General features: G+C 32.8%; 1 protein-coding gene across 1 annotated transcript; it reads left to right on the top strand.

The window, feature by feature from the left end:
- Positions 1–396: 396 nt before the first annotated feature.
- LOC133185432 (serine protease inhibitor dipetalogastin-like) lies at positions 397–3,601 on the top strand. The gene is made up of 6 exons (XM_061320629.1): positions 397–474; positions 1,959–2,043; positions 2,263–2,303; positions 2,447–2,531; positions 3,120–3,251; positions 3,529–3,601. The coding sequence occupies exons 1-6, from the start codon at positions 414–416 to the stop codon at positions 3,581–3,583; spliced, it is 459 nt and encodes a 152-aa protein (XP_061176613.1). The 5' UTR covers positions 397–413; the 3' UTR covers positions 3,584–3,601.
- Positions 3,602–21,492: the final 17,891 nt, after the last annotated feature.

Raw genomic sequence — 21,492 nt, forward strand, 5'->3', positions numbered from 1 at the left:
TGCATTACAAAGGTATCTGGTCCAATGTGTGTTTCTGGTCCAATGTGTATAAATCCTGTTGCAGTACAAATTGCTTAAAATATGATATTTTCCACAGTATATAAAGATTAAACTCGATTGATACCTTTCTATAGTTGTCCTTAAACAGAACACGACTTGCCTCTAGCGTGTATTAAAATCGTGCAACTTATGACGGAGTAAAATTCTACAACATATGATAAGTTAGTGAAATATACACCGTGTTTGCACAATTACACCACTGATAAATTACATGCCCCGCTTTTCCCGTGTATACCATACATCAAACGAATAAAAAATCGAATAAAAGAGCCGTTTTCTATTATAGTGCATTGCCAGTTATAACCTATGAAGTTAAGCTGGTTGTTGTCATTGTTATTTTGCATCTAATCGAAATGGCACATTATCATGTTATTCTTCTTATAGCTGCTTTCTTTGTCAAAGAGGGCTATCAAGGTAAGAGCATTTTACGTCTTGTTTTTATTTAACTAAAGAGAAGAAAATTAGGGAAAAAAGATTTTACGTATAATATTTATAATAATGAATTCTTGTATTTAGACTGGATGGCACAATTAGAAACAAATGACTAGTTTACATTGTGGACCTTTATAAAACGTATTCACAGGCCAGATAAAGAAAAGAATAGAAAATGGATAGTATAAAAGCTATATATTTATAGTGATCCCAGATATTACTGAGACTTTTTTGAAAAGTTTTTCAAAATCTTTTATAAATAAATCATTTATAGTTAAATACCAGTTTTTTTATCAAATGAAAATATTTGCTACTTTGTTTTTATTCTACATGTGTTTTAATGAATAATTTTCCGTTTTCTTTGTATACTTCCGGCCAACTGTTTATGTCCAAAATAAGTGATTTTAATAAAAAGAAAGCCTTTTGTAGATGCTTTTTATCAGCAATTACAGACTAGCTTTACGTCTGGAACAATGAGTATTCCACTGTCTATTATTGATTTACGTGGGACAAATTATTGAAAAGTGGAAAGGAATCCGACAGAGGGAAAGAGCTGGTAGGGCTGGGAATCAACCTATTTTCTACACTTAGTGTTGTTCTTACTGCGCAAATAACCAAGTCTTCCTTGACCTATACATGTAAATGTTGGTTTACTAGACCTACAACTCTTTTTCTTAACTGAATTCCTCTTTTTAACATTTTGCACCACATATGATATGAATTCGGACAACCGCGAGGTACGTCTGGTCAGTTTGGTCTCCTGTGGCAATTTGTGATTTACCTTAACGATCAAATTAATAAAAATAATTTCGATCGAATTAAAAAATGTTGCTTTAAATTGGTGTCGAATAAGAAAATGAGTATAGAAGAAGACGTAATAACAGTAAATAAAAGAATAAACTTGGATAAGTCGAAAATGTTTAACAATGCCTAGCAAAGACCAATGTCTCCATATATTTTTTTACCATTCAATAGTTCATCTTTTTATCACTCTATTTTATCGCCATAGGAGACAAAAGTGACCGGACGTACCTTGCGGTTGTCCGGATTCATTTCAAATTAATTAGATATCAACATTAAAATTCAAAAATGTAAAACTGTAAATAGAGTTTAATAGCTTGGTTGTAGTGCTAGATGTTTTTGTTTTCATCTCTTTTGTTTTCTTTTTTTTTAAATGACTCTTTAAAATCTTCGATGTCCTGAGGAAAGGACAGGGCGTCCCGAAAATTAGACAATTTTTAATTGTGCGTTGGTCATTTAAAGTGCTTTGTATAAATTTCCATCCGTGACCTTTTGTATCTATCTCGTAGATCCGACACATGGGATAAACGGTGTTGTAGGTTAACTATATATATATATATATATATATATATATATATATATATATATATATATATATATATATATATATATATATATATATTTATATATATATATATATATATATATATTCGTTTTTCATTCAGCACCTTGCGTTTGCACGGCACAATATGACCCAGTGTGTGGTACAGATGGCAAAACTTACTCGAACCCGTCGTGTATGCGTTGCACGTAAGGAATAATTTACCTCTTTAAGAGCTTTAGATTATATTCATTGGCATCAAAAAATATTTTTATTCTTCTTTTGAGATATCGGAACGTATGTAAATCCATTATCATTCAAATTGTTCAACTAGGTCGCTTACCTCTTCAGTCATAGGAGGTTCATGTAGATTGTATTTTCTTCAGTCTTTTAAGTCAACATATCTATTGTTTTATTCTTTTTACTAGACCAAATGTCCAGATAGCTTGTCGCGGAAGATGTCCGTGTAGTGAGTAGTAAAAAATACGTTTTTCTGATTTTTAAAGCAGTAAAGAAAAAATTCAACTAAATGTATTATAAATCAATCAAGTTCTTTTTTTTTAAATATTTTCGGTTTTTGCCAACAAGGTAACAAGAATATTTTCTATTAAGGACCATGTATATGCACAACTCAATATGATCCAGTGTGTGGTACGGACGGAAAAACGTACTCCAACACTTCATGTATGCGCTGCACGTACGTATGTCTTGCACCAATTCTAACTGATACGTGTACATGTTTTGATTATGTCGGAAAAACAGTTTCTTTAAGACTTTATGTAATAACATTGAGGTGAAGTTAAAGAACGACATTCCATTTGATTATATAAAATACAGAAGCTTTGCATCCAAATCACACTCCTCCTTTTCCTTAACTGGTTACGAAAAATGCTGAGAGTAACGGTTGGAGATGTTTTTAAGCAAAAAATATAAGGAAGAATTTATTTTTTGTCGCATCTTTGCCGAAATATCCAAAATCGAACATCTTGATTGATTTTAAAATATCAGACAAAATTTGTTTTGCACTTTGTATAGTGATTTTTTTTCTTTGAATAAAAGTTATATTTCTCTTTGAAATAACATGGTCAAAGCTTCTGTACTTTTGTTTTTTGGAGGAAAATTTTAAAGTTCTTGAATCTACAACTTTATTTAACCAATATTTTATTGATAAAAATTGGACTTCATAATTAGTATTCATAGAACAGATACATGTACCATGACAAAGTAATAGATTAAAGACTAAACAAATCCTAATAAGCCATTTATTACCTTTGTTCACGTTCAGACCAGGTGTAAGAGTTGCTTGTAAAGGTGAATGTCCCTGCCCCAGGCCTTGTAACTGTGAGGGTAAGGGTAGGTCTCCTGTGTGTGGAGTAGATGGCAGAAACTATGATCATCCGTGCTGGGCACGTTGCCAGTAAGTAACAAATCAATCTATATGTACACGTTTATTAAAGTTATTAAAATTTATTGTAATTAATTTCAAAAAATACTCATACATGTAGAAATAAATTCAATATTGAGAAGCAAAATTATTGTCATTATTTGTTTGCATAATTTTCCAAGAAAAACTAAAATGCTAAAAAAGATATATTTTCAACTACTCTGATTTAAAAGCATATTTACGATTACCTAAATAAACATTTACTGGTTATCATTTTCATATGCTGTATTCTTTCTTTTAATTCTACTAGCAATATAGCAGTGCAGTGTAATGGATATTGTCCCTGCAAAGGATACGGAAAATAAAAAGTATCAAAAATCTAATTTTCCCTTTGCTTCAATACAAGAGGATATACATTTTTTCGTGATGGACTGCAAACTGTCACAGTGGATTCCACCACAGGCACAGTTATGTTAATAATAATTAAATAACAGAATTAAATTTCCAATTTTCTAGCAGCGATAGGGTTTATCGACATATTGGACCAGAACATAAATCAAAATAGTAGAAGACTAATAGTTCTGGGACAAAAATCATCAGTATAACTGAAAGACAAAGTACAATAAAATAGAAAAGGGACATCTAAGATGTACATGATATTATATATATATATATACATGTATATATATATATATATATATATATATATATATATATATATATATATATATATATATATATATATATATATATATATATATATATATATATATATATATATATATATTAAACACTCCCCCACGTTTGCTCCTTGTCAATACGGTATATTGCTCTTTGTGGCATATTTACCACTGTTTATAGCACTGCCTATTGCAACATGTAACTCAATTTCTTTGTCTACCAAATAACAAATAAATACACATAAATCTCACTTTTTAAAGCGATATCGATTTAGACTGTTGTCATCGTTGGTTCATACCTTGTAAACTGGCTCATTTTCAGCTCAATTGAATCGAGGACTCAAGTGAACTGTTCTGATCAAAACAGTAACCGGCGTCCGTCTGTCTGTATGTCGTGTGCCATGTGCTGTCTGTAAACTTTTTTCACATTTTCGACTTCTCCAAAACTACATGCCAATTTCAACCAAACATACCAAACATGCCTCATAGCATCCTTGGGTTTAAGCTTGTTCACAGCAAGTATTCATGCCCTTTTTCAAAGGGAGATGAATTTGTGAAAATTTGATGGCATCATTTAAAATTCTTCTTCTCAAGAACCACTGTGCCAGAAAAGATGAAACCTATGTGAAAGCTCCATTACATACTATTGATGGAAGTTTTTATATCATGAGATCCAGAGGTAGGCCGAGGCCACAAAAGGGGTCAAAGTTTTATATAGCTTTATTTAGGTGATATCTTTGAAAATATTCTTCTCAAGATAACCAGTATTAGTCATATTAATACAGTAGCATCCTCAAGGGGTGTAGATTCAAGAGGTTCAAATCATGACCCCAGGGGGTAAGACGGGGCCACAGCAGGGGTTTAAAGTTATACATAGTAATTATATAGGGAAAATTTTGAAAAAACCTTCTTCTACAGAACAGAAAAACCATGATAAGTCATATCAATATATAAACTATAGTTTACTTTATTTCTTTTCCATCGTCAACGTCCACTATCTATATAATACTTCTACTATCTAGTAAACTAAAATGGGCATAGGCACCTCGCCGGGTATGAGATAGATCAACCCAATATATTTTTTTTATCTATTTTATTTTATTTGACAAAAACCACATGTGGCGCAAGTCATACATACAGTAAAAAAATATATAGTCACACAGATTTTCTTATATTAAATGCATCACGTATGAAGTTACAAATATTTCTTGTTGATTTAATATCTGCTGGACTAAGAATTTCATAAGATATACATGTATTGTTAAAAAGTGTACAAAATTCACTTCTTAGTTGTTTATAAAGAGGACATACAAATAAAAAATTATGTTCATCTTCAACAACAGTTTGACAATTAATACAATATCTTTCATCTCTTGGTATAATTGGATTGCAATATCTGCCAACGTCTATCTGTAATTTGTGGGCACTAATTCTTAATCTAGTCAAAAAAGAACAAAGATTCTTGGAAATGGAAAAATTTAAGTATGGTTGAATTTCAAGCTTGTTTAGATTTCCTTGACTTATTAACTGGCTGTAGAATGATAATTTGCCATTACCTTTTTCTTTGATATGTCTTATATCCCTAAAAACTGTATTCTCAAAACACTTTTTCAAATTATTTTCAAAATCATTTATTGATAATGTATTAGCATTTGAACCAATAACTTCATCAAGTATAGTTTGTATACATTTTTGCCAACATGTTTTTCCATTTCCTGCAAGTTTTTCATCCTCTAAATATGCATGTTGTAAGAGCAAGTTTGAGTTCTCTTGATCTGAAACAATTTTCTGTAATCTGTAATAATATCTATATAATAATCTATATATTCTGAAAATAATGGGAAGTGCACCAAACTCTACTTTAACTGCTAAATTAGAAGCTTTATTATGGACCCCTAAAATGTCTTTCTAGATGAAATTTTGAATTTTTTCTAATGGAGTTTTATCAAAGTCTTTTGTCATTTTTTTTTTTAAATCACTTATCCAGATTTCCGAAGCATAAGTCAAAATTGGCATAATGCATGATTCATATATCTTAAACTGAGCCTTTCCTGAGAGACTAAGATTGCTTGGTAAGTTTGATTTGATTGTAAAATATGCTTTCCTTGCTCTACCTGCTAAATTCTCGCATGCATATTTCAATTTACCATTATTTTTTTAGGACAACACCCAAATATTTATATTCATCAACAAAGGCAATAACATCTTCTCTAAACTTCATTGTTTTACAACTCAATTTTTTAAGGTTTTTACTACAAAACACCATAGCATTAGTTTTTTGTGTATTTATTTCTAACTTCCAGTTACCACAATATCTTTCCAATGAATTAAGACATTGTTGTAGCCCATCTACTGATTCAGATACAAGTAATAAACCGTCTGCAAAAAATAAGCTGTTAAAGTTAATGTTGTTCAATTGAACAGGATATATTTTTGAGAAATCTAAATATTTTGTAAAATCATCGATAAATATGTTAAAAAGTGTCGGACTCAAAATGTCTCCCTGTTTTACTCCACGATTTGTAGAAAAAAAAATCACTATGAACATTTGATTGTTTCACACCGCATACAGTAGTAGAATATACATGTTCAATAATTCTATAAAAATTACTTCCAATACCTTTATTTATTTCTGTAGACAGTCAGTATCATACCTGATAAGTAATAGTGAACTCGAAATAAAAGACACCACAGAGTCTGTCTTATCTGTTTCAAATTTGGAAGTTTTATTGATATAGACTTTAATGGCCAAAAAACATGATAATTAAAAAAGTGTCCATCGTCAACATCCCTTATTAATTCAGTGATATTCCTATATCACCTGCATATGGTGTTTATGTGTTCCAACTGATTCGGTAGGCTAAAGCATGTTCTGAGTGCGATCAATTTTAAGCCGGGCTTATTGCTCAAACAGCAATTGCCGGTTACTGTCAGACTGTTCAGGCATGAAGTGTTGACCACAGCCGCTAAATAAAAATTACGTGTAAACATATAGTTCTTACTCTCAACCGCTTTTGAGATAATACAAACGCTAAAGTGCATTGCACTAATCGGGTTACCCTCTTTAAATAAAGTATTATTATTATTATATTATTATTAAATAAAGCAACAAAAATAATACGAAGTTTTTTCTATACAAATAAACATCAGTAGTAATGACTTTGAAAACTTCAGTCCTAAGTCAAACACCATAGTTCATTTGTTTAAGGTTTTTTGATGGTCAATGTTGTCGTAGCCTAGTTCTCTACAAAGACAAAGAAAAACAGGAGAGGGAACTAGACTGACCTGTTTCTTGCACATTCAGCGGTGCGCAAGGTTAACTCTGACCATAATAAATTCGGACCATGGTATTAGGTCACTAAAACTAATAGGTTTACAAGTAATAGCTTTTCAAAAAGCTTGCCTGACTAGTCAATCAATATCTATGGAACGTATAAGCAAGAGAGATGCCAAACGTTTCCGTCATCAAGAAGCGACATAGTTGCGATACTTCATTACACAAGATGTACACCTTTCTCAAATCTCAAACCAAATACTGCAGATTAACGAATATCTAAGACATGCCACTCACAGGTACTTGACGTTTAAACCTTTCTCTTTAATGATAAAAATATCCCCATACTATAATAATAACAAGGTACGTCACGGTCGCCATCTTGAATTTTTCAGGTCAACTACATCGCCTCGATTTTTTGTCTACAACATGTTTAAAATCAACGGACACAACCACCAACGTTAATTACTTACTTTAGATATGTCTCAACTTTCGGGTTATTCCACTGAAATCACGTAACATCCATTCTATTTATTCAAATATCGCTCCAAACTCAGTCTACTGCTTCCGATTCAGTAAATCTTAGAAAAGGGAGGCCGGAAGTTGATGCTTTTATGTCATAATGCGGGATAGCCCTTTTCTGATTGGTCCTTATATTAACATGCTTATGAATAATAATGAACTGAAAAACGCGTTCGTATGGGAAAAAGAATGAAATCTGAGCACATCACATTTTATATTTACTTATTATATTGACACATATTCATATATATATTTGCACATAATTGGTTTCAGACTACATGCAGTGTACTTTTTACATTAACATTGGAGGGGTGTTGCTAAAACGCGGAACGGAAAACGGAACGGAAAACGGAAAATATGACACCAGTTTAAAGCCCTTGAAAAATACAAATTATACCAAAAACGATATAAATTATATGTGTTTTTCATATTTAACCTTGATTATCAAGAATGAGTTGATCTCTTCATGTATACCGGTATTCTCATATGAAGTTTCCAATACAAAAGCAAAGCATAGGGTACGGAAAACATAAAATATATACACGTGGTACATATAAAACGTTGTGGTGAGATATGAGTGAATTAACTTTATAAAAGACCACTCTGATCAATATGAATAGCCAGTATTCGATATTTATATGAGCGAACACAACATAATTTTCGATGCACAGGCACCTAAAGAGCGAATAACCATGATACCGTACAACTCTGCGTCCCCCACCCACCCCCATCCCCCGTATTTGGCCAAATTGTAAAACTGGAAAACAACACTGACCGATTGCACAGAATAACATTAAAATTGATATGACAGAGAAATCATACATTTTCCAGAAAATGCACTCTCGTAATTTATATATTATTTGGTAGGGAGGGGGATGATGTAGCCTACGTAGTCCTCGATCACAGGTACTTGACGTTTTAAACCTTTCTCTTTAATGATAAAAATATCCCCATACTATAATAATAACAAGGTACGTCACGGTCGCCATCTTGAATTTTTCAGGTCAACTACATCGCCTCGATTTTTTGTCTACAACATGTTTAAAATCAACGGACACAACCACCAACGTTAATTACTTACTTTAGATATGTCTCAACTTTCGGGTTATTCCACTGAAATCACGTAACATCCATTCTATTTATTCAAATATCGCTCCAAACTCAGTCTACTGCTTCCGATTCAGTAAATCTTAGAAAAGGGAGGCCGGAAGTTGATGCTTTTATGTAAATAGGAATACCCTTCAGTTATATTTGATTAGTTAAAAGAAAAATGATATTTTCGCGGGAAAAGTCCGGCAGAGACAGCATGTGCTTTTTAAAACAACTATTACACTCTTTTCAGAGATATCCATCCACTTAGAGTTGTTTCTGTTATCTGGAATTAACACATTTTTTCCCATTGGTGTGTTTTGTTTATTTAATACATGTTATTGAGTTTTCATCCTCGTTGAAATTTTTTGTAAAAAGCTTGTTTCAACTATTCATGTATCAGTCAAAAGCGAGATACATTTATTTTCAAATAACTAATAGAGGAGAAAGGGTTACAACATCAATAACATGTGATGCATACAATGTACTAGCATTAGAAAAAAAGAGAGAGAGATCCCGGATTAAAATAAATAGGGGGGGGGGTTATACCAAGTACCTGTGATACGCGTTTTTTTTTTTTTTTTTTGTTTTTTGTTTTTTGTTTTTTTTGTTTTGTTTTTTTTTTTTTTTTTTTGATTATTTAAAGAGATCGGCAAAGTTGTATTCTTCTAAGTAAACAGGTACTGGAAAAATAGTATTTCTTATGAAACGAAGGTAGACTGTTCTTAGGTTAAATAAAAGGATTGTAACAGTTATGAAGGATAATGCTTTAGTTCCAGTCCGCCATTGCTGTTATTTGTTGACAGGATTTCGTGAAAGCAGACACTTGGAACCCATACCACCTGTAGGTCATTACTCAAAAAACAGGCAGATATATTGTGCAAAGTGATTGAGGCACGTAGCATCTTTTTTCGGGGGGGGGGGGGGGGTTAGAATTAAAAAAACACGCAAAAAAAAAAAATAAATAAATAAAAAATAATTTGAAAAAAATAAATAAATAAATAGTCAGTCAGTCTCCCAAAGAGTGTTTGGGGAAAGGGACATTATTTATTTATTGTTTGTTTGTTTTCAATAAGTGAGAGGGTTTAACAGTACTACAACTAGAAAAGGGACAGTCGGCCTAAAAATGATAGTTTCCATGCAAATAAATGCAAAAAGAGGGGAATAACTCATAAGAAAATGGTGGGTGAGCAAATGTAAATCTGGTTCTGGTCATAATTTCTGTTGTAAACAGGCTCTTAAAGTACAGCCTGACCGGTACCTTTAATGTATTACTCTTTTCCGTCAAATGTGTAAATGGTCTTTCAGTGTAAAATGTTTTCTTGATTTTCGTAAGATATTCATAAGTGAGACCTTTTAATTTCAGATGAGCTAGTGCTTATGTCTGAACCCTCATTCCACCTTCCTTTAGGTGAAATATATGTATTACGAGTCTATAAGAAATTTCAGAAGAGAGGCGAGCAAAAGTATCATGGAGCAAAAGCATCATGTTTGAGCTCTGCGTCTGGTATTTTTTCCTCCTTTTCATTTTTATGTTTTGATTTACTCCATTCAAACCCTTTTTAAATGTTTTCGACGATTCTCATAGACATCTCCTTTCTTGTATATTGCAGTAATTCTTGGACCCCCCCCCCCCCATCTTTTTTTTAAGTGTGGGACTACTCCAATGTGGGTGTTGCTAAAACGCGGATCGGAAAACGGAACGGAAAGCGGAACGGAACGGAAAACGGAAAATCTTACATCAAATTATTTACTTCAAGCATATATAAATCAGACAGGAACCAGTATTCTTTATCATATAGTTTATGTCTCATTAAAAAAATAACATAACAATGTAATTTATTCATGACCCTCCCCCCCCCCCACCCACCCCCCGTAAGAACTACATGCGGTGGTCAATGAAATACATACTAATTAGACACAAAGCCAAAGTAACTATCTGATACTCATTCATCACTTGTCCAAATCTAATTTTTAAAGCTTATTCACCAAGGATAAAATTATCTTTTTTATCATTTATTATGAAACAGGCAATGGTGTTTTAAAACAGGGGAGGGCTGGGGGTGGCAGAGAAAGAGAATAATTATGTACACATTTGTGTTCAAGACAACGATCACTGACGTTAAGGAAAGAAAAGAGGACATGCTTATTAAAACTACAGGCATGTGCGGATCTAGAGTGGGTTCGTAATGGGTTTTGGACCCCCTGAAATTTGCGGAGTTATTACGTGTACATTGTAAAGTAAATATTTATTAAGAAAAATGACCCCCCCCCCCCAAAAAAAAAAAAAAAAAAAAAAAAATCACGGACCCCTGTGAAGTTGATGGGAAAAGTACACATTAACCCACCCACCCCTAAAAATATCCTGAATCCGCGCTATCCACCGTCAGGCACTTGAATCGAGGACTACGTAGGCTACATCATCCCCCCTCCCTACCAAATAATATATAAATTACGAGAGTGCATTTTCTGGAAAATGTATGATTTCTCTATCATATCAATTTTAATGTTATTCTGTGCAATCGGTCAGTGTTGTTTTCCAGTTTTACAATTTGGCCAAATACGGGGGATGGGGGTGGGTGGGGGACGCAGAGTTGTACGGTATCATGGTTATTCGCTCTTTAGGTGCCTGTGCATCGAAAATTATGTTGTGTTCGCTCATATAAATATCGAATACTGGCTATTCATATTGATCAGAGTGGTCTTTTATAAAGTTAATTCACTCATATCTCACCACAACGTTTTATATGTACCACGTGTATATATTTTATGTTTTCCGTACCCTATGCTTTGCTTTTGTATTGGAAACTTCATATGAGAATACCGGTATACATAAAGAGATCAACTCATTCTTGATAATCAAGGTTAAATATGAAAAACACATATAATTTATATCGTTTTTGGTATAATTTGAATTTTTCAAGGGCTTTAAACTGGTGTCATATTTTCCGTTTTCCGTTCCGTTTTCCGTTCCGCGTTTTAGCAACACCCCTCCAATGTTAATGTAAAAAGTACACTGCATGTAGTCTGAAACCAATTATGTGCAAATATATATATGAATATGTGTCAATATAATAAGTAAATATAAAATGTGATGTGCTCAGATTTCATTCTTTTTCCCATACGAACGCGTTTTTCAGTTCATTATTATTCATAAGCATGTTAATATAAGGACCAATCAGAAAAGGGCTATCCCGCATTATGACATAAAAGCATCAACTTCCGGCCTCCCTTTTCTAAGATTTACTGAATCGGAAGCAGTAGACTGAGTTTGGAGCGATATTTGAATAAATAGAATGGATGTTACGTGATTTCAGTTGAATAACCCGAAAGTTGAGACATATCTAAAGTAAGTAATTAACGTTGGTGGTTGTGTCCGTTGATTTTAAACATGTTGTAGACAAAAAATCGAGGCGATGTAGTTGACCTGAAAAATTCAAGATGGCGACCGTGACGTACCTTGTTATTATTATAGTATGGGGGTATTTTTATCATTAAAGAGAAAGGTTTAAAACGTCAAGTACCTGTGATGCCACTATTCAATCATTTATTAGTTAGCCCACAGGCTGACAAGTTACGTTGGGATGAAACTCTAACTTTAAGTGCGATAGCGTAGATTATAATTTTTGGGAAAATAATTAGATGATTCTAAAGAAATTCATATTACATGTACTCTCTTACTAGAGGGCGCACTTCTTTGGTCAGTGATAGATTGATGAGACGGACTCTTTTTATAGACTGGTCTGTTTTCCGTCGTTCTCGACGTCGAAGAAATTATGAACAGTTTTAACTGCCTTTTCTTGAAATGTTTGAGACAAAAATGCTTCAATGCTGCTCTAGAACTCAAAGAAAATGGACTGTACACTTTATAGCTAGAGCAAAACAAGATACTAATAACACCCCCCCCCCCCCTGCACGAAACTCACGCGCGCGCTGATGGTCTTACCATATACATGTATTATAAATGAGTTTAAAAATACATCTTTATGTGCAGTTTTAAAATTGTTTAGTTTTTCTTTTCAATCGATTTCAGGACCTTTCTCATAATTATAATAACATGCTTTTATATGAAATGAAAACTAGTATAGATCATGATGTCTTCTTCATTTTGCTGATTCTTTGCTTAGAACCTTACGGGAGTTAAGCCCATTCCTCTATGGGTACTGACCTACTATTGTCACGATCCTTGTTCATCACAAAGCATGAAATAATATGCTACTGGCTGACTTTCTAAGCTTTTTTAAAAACCTAACCTTGTAACTTACATTATTGATAAATGTAATATTGAAAGTAAAGGTGGGAAACAGACTAGCTGAATCAAGAAGGGATGTCCCATTTACTAGGTCGAGGGAGTTTGCTTATGATGCGACTAGTTCACTTATGGGATAAATAGTAAGAATAATCAGCAAATCCATTGCTTTAGTGTTGCCTGCCCATATACAATGTGTTCTTTTAAAAATGAGATAAAATTTACTGTTAATAAAAAATCCGAAGCTTAAGAATCAGGTTAAAAGAATAAACGTTATTTATTTCCATAGAAGTTATCACACCCATTCAACAGAACAATCCAAGAAAAAGGCGCGAAGATAATTTACATGTGACATTTGGCGCGAAATGATATTGTCACCCCTTCTGTAGAAGGCAAATGGACTGATCCAGTAGTTTAGAAACGCAGAAAAAATGTTACACGGACATGCCCGTACAAAGAATCGCAAAGAATAAACATGTGCATGCCCAAAAACTGAAGGAATTAAACACATCATTATTTTGCATCAGTAATACGATTATTTCTTCAGCAAACTGTATTTGTTTAAATGCAGGTAACAAATTCCAGTGTAAATCAGCTTCCAGAAAATCTAGTTCATTAAGAATGGTCGTTTAGTTTCGGATCTTGAAAAAATTAATCCTTATACTGCCTGACGCACGTGGCGTCAGGCAATCATTTATATTGAGCTTGAATACTGTTCGTTATTTCCATATATTTCATTATATTGATTTTTTAAAATGAATTTTTCATAAGATTGTTTAAAATTATTAATTTTTCAAATAAGATTTCATTAAAACCCTTATTTTTATTAATTTCATTATTATTTTTTTAATTGATTGTGTTACATATTCTTTCAGTGTCTGAAGTTCTTGTTATTTATCTGTTAATACAATAGTACATGTATGGGTTCATGTAAAAATTCTACTCTGTAAATGAGCCCGACTCTGTGTACTCCTGAGTACTTTGATTAAACTGAGGCAGATTTCAGACTACAGATAAATTGTTTAAAGTCAGCATAACGCAAATCATAAGAGTGACATAATGACCTTCTTTGCAAATATAGCATCTTTTTGGGTCGTATTTTGATTATGTTTCATATTATCATCATCCACTTTTAGAGTAGTATATTATAAAGCGGATATAAAATCTATTTTGATGAATTAATGAATTTGTTAAGCGTAGAGTAGTGTGTTATCAAAATAAATAAGATCCAGATTTGAAAAAATATATATACTTTATATTAAGAAATGTTCGTGGATTTATTTGAGTTTACAAATTCGTTCAAATCTTGGTCCCTAAAATAGCACTGTGCCACAACAGAAAAAGTTTTTAATAATTTACTTCCTAAGATCAGTTAGGCCAGGACAAATCATATTTAAATGTAAGCATTATCGGATAATGTGGATTTAAGTTTGTTTATTCCCTTGCGGTAAAATTAGGCAATAGAGGAACACAGTTTTACATTGGGCATACAGGTTAATATATAACTTTATCAAGAACAATAAGTATACTCAGGAAGCACTGATTAAAATTTATTCTGATCATGACCCAGGAATATGATGGAGCCACAGTAAGGAGCAAAATAAACAAAAAAGTTATAAGAATGTCCTGGGGACCTTTGAAGATGCTTTGTGCCTCTTCTCTGCTCCTGTGTATCTAGGAGGCAAACAGGGTACAAAACTGTAATAAGTGAAATGAATGAGAGTAACTCCCCTTTGATAAATAATTTAATTAGGAATATTGTATAATTATATAGTAAAAAATCAAAATGAATGCTTGGTTAAAATAAACAAAGCGTGCTCAAAGTCGGATTCTTGCCTGTGAAGCATTATTAAAGATTGATTTAAGATTATTTATGTAGCAAAGTAGGCAAATGTAGTGAGTAAGTGTGTACTGTGGTATCCAGTGTGTAAACTGTGTCGTTTGTAAATGTTTTGGTCCCCAATAAAAACAAATGGACATGAAGGGATCTGGACTCAGTAAGACCGAAAAAGAAAGCTGATATAAAGTTAAAGGAGATATCGAAGATAACCAAAAGTATATATTCTATATGTAGCTTTTTTTAAAAGCGACAAGGATCAAACTGGCTGACCGCGTTATTATATAGTGTCCAATGAGAGAGGCAACTTATCCGACTTATGAACATTACTCGTCGAAGGACTTTGACAGAAATAACAAATGTTACCAATGAAAATAAACCTAGAAGCTTGTCAGAAAGTACCGTAAAAAGAATTTTGAACGGAGTGGGATATCGGAGGAGGCTTGTACAGAAAAAAAAATAACTTCGGATTCTTGATGTCAACAAAGGTAATCGAGTTAATTGGTGTAAGCAATACAGACACGAAAACTGTCGATGAGTTTTGGAAAAAAGAAATATATAGAGAATATCTATATTGTGTGTTTTGATATTTGCTTTATCCAATGAGTTGAATGGTATATATTTGCGAGGCTTGCCGAGCGAATATACACCATTTCAACGAGTTGGATAAAGCAAATATCAAAGCACACAATTATAGATGTTCTATTTATCTCATATAACTTTCGTTTTTAACAAACTTTGAGATAATTCCTGTGAAACTATGAATGATTTCAACCAAAATCGATGACGCGTAAATTGTTGACGTTGACATGCCGAAAGAAAGTTATTTGTACATAGATCATGAGTGACTGTACAGAGTATGAAATCTTAAAATCATTTAAAAAACATATGTGGCAATCTGTTGGAGATTTATTTCATACAAATATTTGACAAACATTTGACTGGAAGTTCTACAGTCTTGTACATAAGGACCAAGGAATCATCATGATTTGTGAAATCATTCTGTTTACGGCAGTGCTAGCTAGGCTACTTATAGATCCATGGTAAGTTATATAGTTAGTATAATGTAAGAAAGCATTGTTGAAAGTAGCTAGACTTTCTTGCATGGTCAAAGGAATATTCCATCTACAACTTAACTGCTAGGTCTAACGTTTTCTGTGTGTGTGTGTGAGGGTGTGTGTGTGTGTTTGGGGGGGGGGGGGGGGTAACATCATCCATCGCTGTAGCCAGTACATTGATAAATTTTGACATTTCGCTGAAGTATAATGAGTTTTTTTCTTGTTTTTAGCGAAAATCTTTGCTTATTAGCATTCATTTGATAACACAGAACTTTCACAATTAGAAGTTTTGATAGATTTACAGAGATCTTGAAGCGAGGCCGAGGGATTATGTCGAAACCGGAAGTGCTATTGATAAGGCACATACCCGTGGATAAAGCATAGGTTTATCTCATGGGCAGTATCCACCACACGTATGAGATAAAAGGTGATGATTGACGGAGAACAACTTGTATATGTGTGGCGGAAGAACGGTGAAGAGTGGAACTCTCTTGTGTAGCACCGGGTAAGCACCCCCTACTGGAAGTCGCCTTGAGTTAATGGTGTGGAGATGTATAACCACTTAGGGTGTAAGTATTAAATGTGTTGTGTGTTGTGGTTGGAAGCGTAAATGCTGAAAAAATATTGAAGTCATTGATAGTAATTTATGGCCTGTTATAGCCAGGCATTTTCCAAACGATCAGTATATATTTTAAGACGACAATGCCCCTGTGCATAGAGCATGAATAGTTAAAGATTATTTGTATATATATAGGGGATTCCAACATTTTAATGGCTAGTCCAAAGTCCTGATCTAACTATCATCAAATTAAAATTGTTGGAAAAAATTAAACACGAACTTAATATCAATGTTCATACTCTGAGAACCAACGATGACCTGGCAGTAGCCATATTGACAGGTATGTCTTTCTCCTCTGTTGGACACACAAGTACCGTGAGAGTATAAGAGTAGCACTCAAAAGTGTAGCTGCCTACAACCCAGATGAAAATTATGCAAATAAAAGTTTACGGCTTTATTTAGTGGCGTCTCTGCATGGAATGACAAAGAAGAAGGTATGGTTTTAGCTTTATTGTGCCCTAAAAATTTAACGTTTTCAAAAAGTTTTGAAACTGGCTTAAATATTAGTTGAATATATGACTGTAATAAATCAGGAAAGAATATAGTATGATGGAGTACCATTCTGGATATATGACGTCATTAATTTGATGCATTTCTCTATTTTAAACAGAAAAAGCCTCAAAATGACCCATTTCAAGGGTTATTTTCCTTAAGAAAATAGTGTCCACAGCCGTCGCCCACGTTAATTTTTAGATATGTTGTGTAAAATTCTTTGAAAAATCACATATCTCAAAATCTTTGTGGGCGATGCCTGTGGACAATATTATCTGAAAGAAAATTCCATTGAAAATTGATGTCTTCTGCAACTTTTTAAGAAAATACGGGAAAATGCACAAGTTTATTACGTCACAATTAGCATTTGGAAGGTCATGTGAGAAAAAAGATTTGTATGATCTTTCTGCATGGAATTTCAATAATTCAAAAAACATGAGTTTTAATTTTTTACATCACTTTTATTTTTAAGAAAAACACAGGGCAACATTTGTATTGAAACCGTACCTTGTTCTTTCTTTTGTACTTGAGTAAACTGATAAGTTTGTCGCCGAAATTCTTGGCATTTTTATTGAAATTTTTTTGGTACGAAATAAAATCAATTTTCATAACATTTAAAAAAAAAATCATTTTTGACCTCATAAAACATGACCTGTCTTTCTGGAATATTTTCTATTTATCAATAAAAAAACTGCATTATGACTACTTTTCCCCTAATTTTATTGCTTTCGACCTCGGAAGCTCAAATTTAGAGAGGGAAATGGAAAAAAAAAATGAGAAAACTTTACAATAAAAAACCCATTGCAATTGAATACAAAACCTATCTGCTATAATATAAAAAAGGGATTCTACATCACTACGTGAACCTGTAAAAAAAACCTGAATTTCTTTTATTTACACTTTATAAATCATCATTTATACAAAAGGAAAATGAACATTTGCAAAACCTTATACATGTACGATTGTACATACAATTACTCAAAGTGTTTGGTTATAGAAAGTCCCTATCACTCAGAAGTGTTTCACTTTCTGGCAGTTCATATCAAATGTCCATGGTTTCACATCACATATATCTGCATCTATGGTTTTTGTCTTTCACATGAATTGTCCACACACAGATTGTTCTCTGTTCCTGAGATCCATAGTGAATGACGAAGAACGTCCCTGATTTTTATAAAAATGTAATCATCTACTATAATGCAGAAAAACTAAGAAACAAAATTATCCCTTCTTTGGACATCTTTTTCAGTGATTGATAATTTGACAAAAAACTTGATATGCACATCATTTCAAGTTTGTTTGTTTGGTTTTTTTTTTTTTAATTATTGTTTTGATCATGGATTAATCTATTATACATTGGGCTCATATATATGCAAAGAATTTAAATCAAAGTCATCTTGGTCATGAATCATCCAACATCTTGTGGCATGGACATGGTTTGGAAGCAGTTATTACCCACAGTTGAATTTTTGCTAGCTCGTAACAAGGCGCCAAATATCATTATTCACTGTGGGGGCAACAATAGTTTTCAGGCTTACGATACGTTAAGAGGCCTTCAAAATGTTTTTAAGTCAACTTCGGGAAATATTGCCCATTTACTTTCTCAAACTTCTATTATATGTGTCTCATATTTTCCCTCGAAATAATTAGGTTCACTACCTTGCAAACATGGAAGGACAAAACTGTAGATGTAGGATAAATAGTGCATGTGCTTCGTTTGTCATAAATAAAAGGGCATGACACATCAATCAGTTATCCAGATATTAGGCCACAATATAAGAATTTGTTCAGAAAAGATGATCATTTGTCAGACTTGGGCAGTAGTTTTATCAATACCTTGAGGAATGCTCTGGACCATTTCATCTGTTGTAATTTTGTTTCTCCACCATTTCCTTGATCTTGTCATGGGTCAACTGTATGTGAGTTACCCCTTTGTGAATTGAATGCAATATGCTGTCTTGTAAAAATATACGACACGATTTGCGCCTTTCAGTAATTTAGTAATGCGGTGCTATTTGTACCTAATTTGGGCACAATTTGTTCTTTGATTGTTGCCTTTGGCTGCTATTTTCATTTACCTATGCTGCCATATTAACATCATCGGCGTATACTATAGGGGTATTGAACTGCACTCGTTGGCTGTACAAATGCACGAGCTTTAAACGTGTTAGAAACGTTACATGAAAAAATGAGAAGAATAAAACACTTGCCCGTGGCCTTAGACAAACGTGATGACTTCAGTTTTGCCGTTTCAACTTTCCTTGTTTATGTAGAAATATTTCTCTATCACCAGGCTTTGGTGTTTATGTTCCGAACTTCTTCGATACTCAAGAACATGCTCCGAGTACGATCAATTCTTACTCCTCCTAGTCACCTGTTCCCACCTTTAAATTTCCTTTGGTCAGTGTTTTATACCCCATTTTTTCCTACTTCTATTGTTTGTTCGTTTTTCGAAGATCACCGTTCGTTAACTTGAGCTTTTTTACACACCCGACATAAACTGATGCATCTTGCTAATTCAACTGATGCTTTATATTTCTAGCGTCATCCAAAAATTCTTTTACATTTTGGAAAAAGGAATAGTCAAAAGGGTAAAAATTAGGAATTAGCAGGATGAGAAATGAAAATGACACCTCTAATCGGCACCTAGTTTGGACTTACTGGCATTGATTTTATTGTGCGACACAAAAACACCCTTTCTACTAGTTTTCTGCATCTTATTTTGAACCACTTTTTAAGTTTCTGTGAAATATTTTTATTTGTATAGTTTTGAAGTAAGTTATATTGTTTTTTTTCTTCCTGGAATGGAAAATTACAACACCCATTTCCCATATTAAAGAAAAATGTGTATGGAACATTTTTATCCTTGACAGCGTTTGGCAAGGACTAGACGCTTTCCATTCTTTCCCATTAATACGATATTTCATCTTTTATTACTGTATCTCTAAATAGTCATTTTGTTTTCTTTTCAATCACTTACAGTGTTTTTGCACTTGAGTTGAGGTCACATGTTTTTTAAGTACTGCTAACTTCATTCATGTACACAGCTTAAGCTATGACAAGGGCCACACTAAACAAAGAACCATGAAGAACTCTAGAGAACACAAGAGATCCCTAATGATCTTTAACTACATGACTATGTAATATGTATGTAAATGTCATATTTGTATTCTCTTATATTCAATATATCATTTGAAAACAAGAAAAAAAATATTTTTAAAAAAAATATCATGCATGGGTTTATGATTTGATTAACAAAATAGTTATCTCAGAAGAATTTAGCATTCTCTTTTGCATAAAGAGATTAATTTTTTCAAAATGCTTTAAGCCAGATTGAAGATGTGAAAGTTCTACATAACATAAAAATTATTTGAAATAAAAACAAACAAGCTTTTTTTAAGAAAAAAAGACATTGATATATATTTATTCATCATAATTATGTATGAAGTGATGTGCAATAAATATTGATTGTTTCAACCCTTAAAAAGAATTCTTTATGATTCATGAACCAAACTATTATGAAAAACAAAATGTAACAGACACATTTCTTAGTTAAAGTTCTAATTTGAAGGCAACTTTTAAACGATTTCCTTCATTGTGTCACTTTACCATTTTACCACTTTACCATTTACAGATGGTAAAAACATAGAGTGATTTCACCATACCATTAATTTCTTCATTCATTCATTAATGGACTAAACTTAAACGTAAAAGTGAAAAAAAAAATAGTCAAGAACATTTAAATTAATTTTTTTATCTTAAATAAAAAATTGGAAAATTTGTTACTATAAAACTTTATTCATTTTCATAATTCAGATTAGGAGCTGAGCAAGCACGTATCCTTCAACCATCAGCGGGTCAGGTGCCATGAAAGAGTAAGCAACCTCTGTTGACTGGTCACACCCACTTTGTCCTTCTTGTCATGATCGGATAAAAAGAAATACCTGTGCACAAATCAGTGTAACTAAATTTTCCTAACAATTTGTATGAATATTCTTTAATTAAGGAATACCCTATTTATACGGTATAAAGTGGGTTGGGGCAGTTTAAGCTTTATAAACCGCAAAACGGTTTATACAAAAAAAGCGTATATTGTTCCAACCCCCTTTATACCGTATAAATTGGGTAGCTATTAATTTCATTCCTTGTAATTTAATTTTCATTCCTTTAGTGTAAGAAAAAAGATGATTGCCCTTAAAAATGACATCAAATTGTACAAAATTTAAAAATTTAAAAATTAAAAATGTAACGTCAAGCGGATCCATACGTTTTAGACGCAAGTCATTGTGACGTAGGCAACCCAATTTATACAATATAAAGTATTGTTTATCCAATCAAATACCGCGTTATGACTAGAATAAAATTATTCAACATTGAACATTGAACGAAACAATTAATCATATTTTCTAAGAGGATCATTGTATGTACCATAAAGTTTGAAGAATGTTGACTTT

Source organism: Saccostrea echinata, unplaced genomic scaffold (genome assembly GCF_033153115.1).
Source record: "Saccostrea echinata isolate AGI-Se365-2 ecotype Australia unplaced genomic scaffold, CSIRO_AGI_Sech_v1 ptg000012l, whole genome shotgun sequence".
Classification (NCBI taxonomy): Eukaryota; Metazoa; Mollusca; class Bivalvia; order Ostreida; family Ostreidae; genus Saccostrea; species Saccostrea echinata.

What these genes read in the sequence shown, in the direction of transcription:
- LOC133185432 (XM_061320629.1), top strand. Translation starts at nt 414, where the DNA reads ATGGCACATTATCATGTTATTCTTCTTATAGCTGCTTTCTTTGTCAAA. An exon ending in CCGTCGTGTATGCGTTGCAC is followed by an intron (nt 2,044 to 2,262) that starts GTAAGGAATAAT and finishes TCTTTTTACTAG; the next exon opens with ACCAAATGTCCAGATAGCTT. An exon ending in CCGTGCTGGGCACGTTGCCA is followed by an intron (nt 3,252 to 3,528) that starts GTAAGTAACAAA and finishes TAATTCTACTAG; the next exon opens with CAATATAGCAGTGCAGTGTA.